General features: G+C 38.1%; 1 protein-coding gene across 1 annotated transcript in view; it reads left to right on the top strand.

The window, feature by feature from the left end:
- Positions 1–4,165, top strand: part of ssh1a (slingshot protein phosphatase 1a) — a 37,788-nt gene that overhangs the window by 6,829 nt on the left and 26,794 nt on the right. The window contains exon 2 of the mRNA XM_016441788.1: positions 1,549–1,586. Within this exon, the coding sequence (XP_016297274.1) occupies positions 1,549–1,586 (38 nt within the window). The remainder of the gene's footprint in view (positions 1–1,548; positions 1,587–4,165) is intronic.

A 4,165-nucleotide genomic window follows, 5' to 3' on the forward strand; every position in this document is an offset into this window, starting at 1 on the left:
AAAACAAGTTTCATTTATTCTTACAATAGCCTTATGATTTTTGTCCTCAGAAATTCTGTGTTGTGTATTTACATTTTTAAGGGATAAAACAGTAATTTAATTTATCTTTTAATTAATGAAAATTAAACAACTTTTATTTTTTGGAAAACAAAGGGGATTTAATATTACAATTAAAACACTGAAGAAATATTGTATGATTATTCCTTAAAAATAAGGTTTTAATAATTTTAGTAGTAGTAGCCTATTACGTACATTCTACTGAACAATAGTAATATATTTCTGCCGCAATGTCTTCAAGTTAAACCAAACTTTTATTTTGACGGGTTGCCGTGAATACCTTTACATTTCTGTGTGTATATGATATGAGGATAGTTTTACTCAAATTAAACGGTCAAATGCTCATGAAGTGACTCTCAGAGCAGTTCTGGAGATGTTGTTCATGTATTTATTTCCTTCTTAGTGGCAGACATTAATATCACCGCAAGCGTCACACGCGCTTCAGTACGAGTAGTAAACAAAACAGCGCGTCTGCGCCATTCATTAACACAGAGACGCAGAATTCGTATTTAAATAGTCGTTTTGCGGCTTAATATATACAAATACTAGGTGGGTGTGTGCGCACACGTTTGTTTGTGTGTGTGTGTGTGTGTCGGGGCGGAACTCCGAACTTTTCGCCCTATGCTATCAATCTGTTCATCCACTTAATGTGTTATAAATCACAGAAACTTCCAAAATGTCTGTTTCTGTTCACAAACCTCATGGTTTCCACTCCTCATTCGGCCCTGCTTATAAAGTTTTATAAGCCTAGCTTCTGCATGAAGGGAGAGATTTTGGTACGTGACAGAATCCTTGGCACAGCCAATTCCCCTGACACGGTTTCTTCTCCTTCAGGCATCGGTCACATCTGACCATGGCACACTCCCCGGCCTTCATTCAGTGCTCATACCACTATCAGTAACCTAATAATCAGGGCCGTCACGTTCACATACAGTGAAGAACTATTTTAAAAACACTCTTTGTTATGATGAAACCTTATCTTAAGGAGAGGCCCCATTCTTCACATTTCAGCTTTGAGAGAACATTTCTTCTTTGTCATATTACGCTGCTGAGAATAGTGATATATCAAAGCTTTTTTGTTATTTGGGACACAGAGGTCTTGTATTGTGCTTAAAGGTTACACATTTAGCAAAGAAAGAGAGAGAGATCGTGTGGGGAAAAAGAACCATGTTTAGGCCAGATTGTTGTGCGTTGCGCTGGGTTTGAGTCGGGTGAGGTTGTGGAATTTGGAAAAGTTCCCGAGGCCTGAGGGATTCTGGCCTCTCTGACATTTTCACAACAGATGCTGAACTTATAATTTGGTTTAGGTAGAAGATGCATGAAGACATAATTAGATTTATTACATCACAAAATCCTACATCCTGCTCTATTCTTTATCTCAAGGCTCAAAGCAATAGAATTAAAATAGAACAGTATGGACATGTCTTGGTGATCTATTGTTTTAGATGACTAACTTCTGTTTCCCTCACACTTTCTGTTTTATTTTTCCAGGACTTTGGAAGTGATGATGAGCGCCGGCTAAATCAGAGGTAACAACTGACTTTTAAATGCAAGTTTTTCTGTGTGTGTGTGTGTTGCCAAGGTCCTATCTGTCAGAAGCAGATGATGAAGATTCTGTCTGTTCCATGAAGGGAGGAGTCTTCATCGCACCCTGTAGTTTGCGAGATGGTTCTGCTCCACTGTTCTAACACATATAATCAAAGATATCTGAGTCCAGGCGTCTGATCACTGCTTTCACAGCAGCTCTAACACCAGAGTGGGTTTTTATTACAGTTTCAGTTCCTCTTCGACTGAAGTGAGATCAAGTGGGTTTAATTTGAGACAAACATCTCGCTGGCTTTCCCATATCAGACACTATATCGTTCCTAATGAATATTTGTCTTATTAGAGCGATCTGGTTCCTTGTAATTCAGTGACTGTAGTGGACAGATGGGTGAAATAGTGTTTAGTAGAGTTGCGTATTAACAACTACCTTCAGCAGGGCTCCAGACTGGATTGGTTTCTAAAATGAAAAATTTAGGAGCTAAACTGACTGTTTTACAAGCTAGGCTCTTTGGAAAAATGTGCCTTTACCTACATTTTTTGCAACACTCCAAAAATGTACCTATACATACAATTCACTGAAGTTTCCAACTGACCAGTAGTATCAGTTAAACAGCTTTTATTTCTTCTTGCGCAACGTATTATTGATAAATTGCTAAAAAGAACATTATGTTGTGTATTTGGTGTAATGCAATGTGTTTATGCGGTTTAAGGTTAAAAAAAACACATTATTTTCCATATAATGTACATTATTGTTTCTCCTCTGTCAGGCACGGTTATAAACCAAATAACTTAAGTAATTTGTGGATCAGTGCGTACTGGAGACGCGAACCGTTTCAAACGATTCAATTCGATTTGGTGAACTGGTTCGACCGGTTCACTAAGAAGATCCGGTTAAATAGAACGATTCGTTCGCAATCCGGACATCACTAGACGAGACAAAAACAATAAAACCCATTACATACGGGGCATTTGTTGCATCCAGTGGGGACATAATGACTGATTATAATGACTTATACTGTCTTTTTACGCGTTGCATATCGCGCTGCGTAAACATAAAACAACGTCTGCATTTGTGATCGGAGAAACGACAAACAACAAGCGCAACTTTACAGATCTTCTTTATGCACCAAGAGCTTGTAATACTCCAAAGAGAAAGGAAAAATTGGAATCGCATCATATGACCCCTTTAAGGGACATATTATTGAATGACAAATACTTATTTTCTCACAGTTACTTTTTTTCCATTTGCATTGCATAGGCACTCATGTATGGATTTCGGATGTAGTAAACTTGTTCTCCTGTCACAAAGAGCTCAAAAAAAGCTCAAAGACTTGTAAGCAAGCTAAACAGGTGTGATTGCTTGAGCAAATGTGTTTGTATCTCATGTATATGCTCGTGTTAGTCTAGGTGGTACGTTTCCTTTTGCACCACTCCCTGGACATTTCACTTTTGAAAGTGGCATGAAACTTGCAAACAACAATGCAGTATCATTCTGCAGAAATGTTGCCACAGGGACATTTGCCGATGAGCCTGGGTTTCTGTTTTTAGTTGCCAAATTGCATAATCCAGTGGTTCCCAACCCTGGTCCTGGAGGCACCCCAACACTGCACTTTCCTTTGGTGCTCCGGCCCACGTCACAGATAGCACGGACGTTGTTCTCCTCAAACCCACACTCGTTGTTCAGGATGGTGATGCAGTCCTTCTCCACCACAAAGGCCAGCGCCGGCTGCTCTCGGCCGTCAGGATAGCAGTTATCATCAGCGTTCTGCACACACAAACATCAGCTTCAGTAAGCGCTGCACGATTCTGGATAAACTGAGAATCACGATTTTTTACATCTCAAATAGAGATCACGATTCTCCCACGACTCTGAACTAAACAAAATAATGTGTGTGACAACATATTAATTGCTGCAGTCTATTTAAAAGTGTTTTGAATGAATTATTAGGCATTTATATAAATATATAAATATTAGTGCTGTCAAACGACTAATCGCAATTAGTCGCATCCAAAATAAAAGTTTTTGTTTACGTTATGTGTGTACTGTGTATTTTATTAGGTATATATAAATACACACACATGCACATATATATTTAAGAGAAATGTGTTATGTTTATATACTAAAAAAAAAAATTTATAATATAAATTATATGAATATAGATATATACATGTAAATGCATGTAAATATTTTCTAAATATATACTGTTTGTGTGTGTCTTTTTATATATACATAATAAATATACACAGTACACACACACACACACATATTATATAAACAAAAACGTTTATTTTGGATACGATTAATCGCAATTAATCATTGCCCAGCAATGTTTTCGGTTATACCGATGTTAAGCCGCAACACCGGTTACGTCATTTGCCTACCGTGGCACCGCCCCCCACCGTCGTTTTGATTTATTTATAGTAACAAAAATAATTTAGCCTAGTTCAGTTAGAGGACAGACACTTTTAAAAACTAAACGCTCAATGCAGCGTGCCGAACCGTGCGTGAACGACAGTGCCCCACGGAGCAGGAGTCAGATTTTATTTATCACGTGAGGAGAGT

Source organism: Sinocyclocheilus anshuiensis, unplaced genomic scaffold (assembly GCF_001515605.1).
Source record: "Sinocyclocheilus anshuiensis isolate Anshui unplaced genomic scaffold, SAMN03320099.WGS_v1.1 scaffold799, whole genome shotgun sequence".
Taxonomy (NCBI): domain Eukaryota; kingdom Metazoa; phylum Chordata; class Actinopteri; order Cypriniformes; family Cyprinidae; genus Sinocyclocheilus; species Sinocyclocheilus anshuiensis.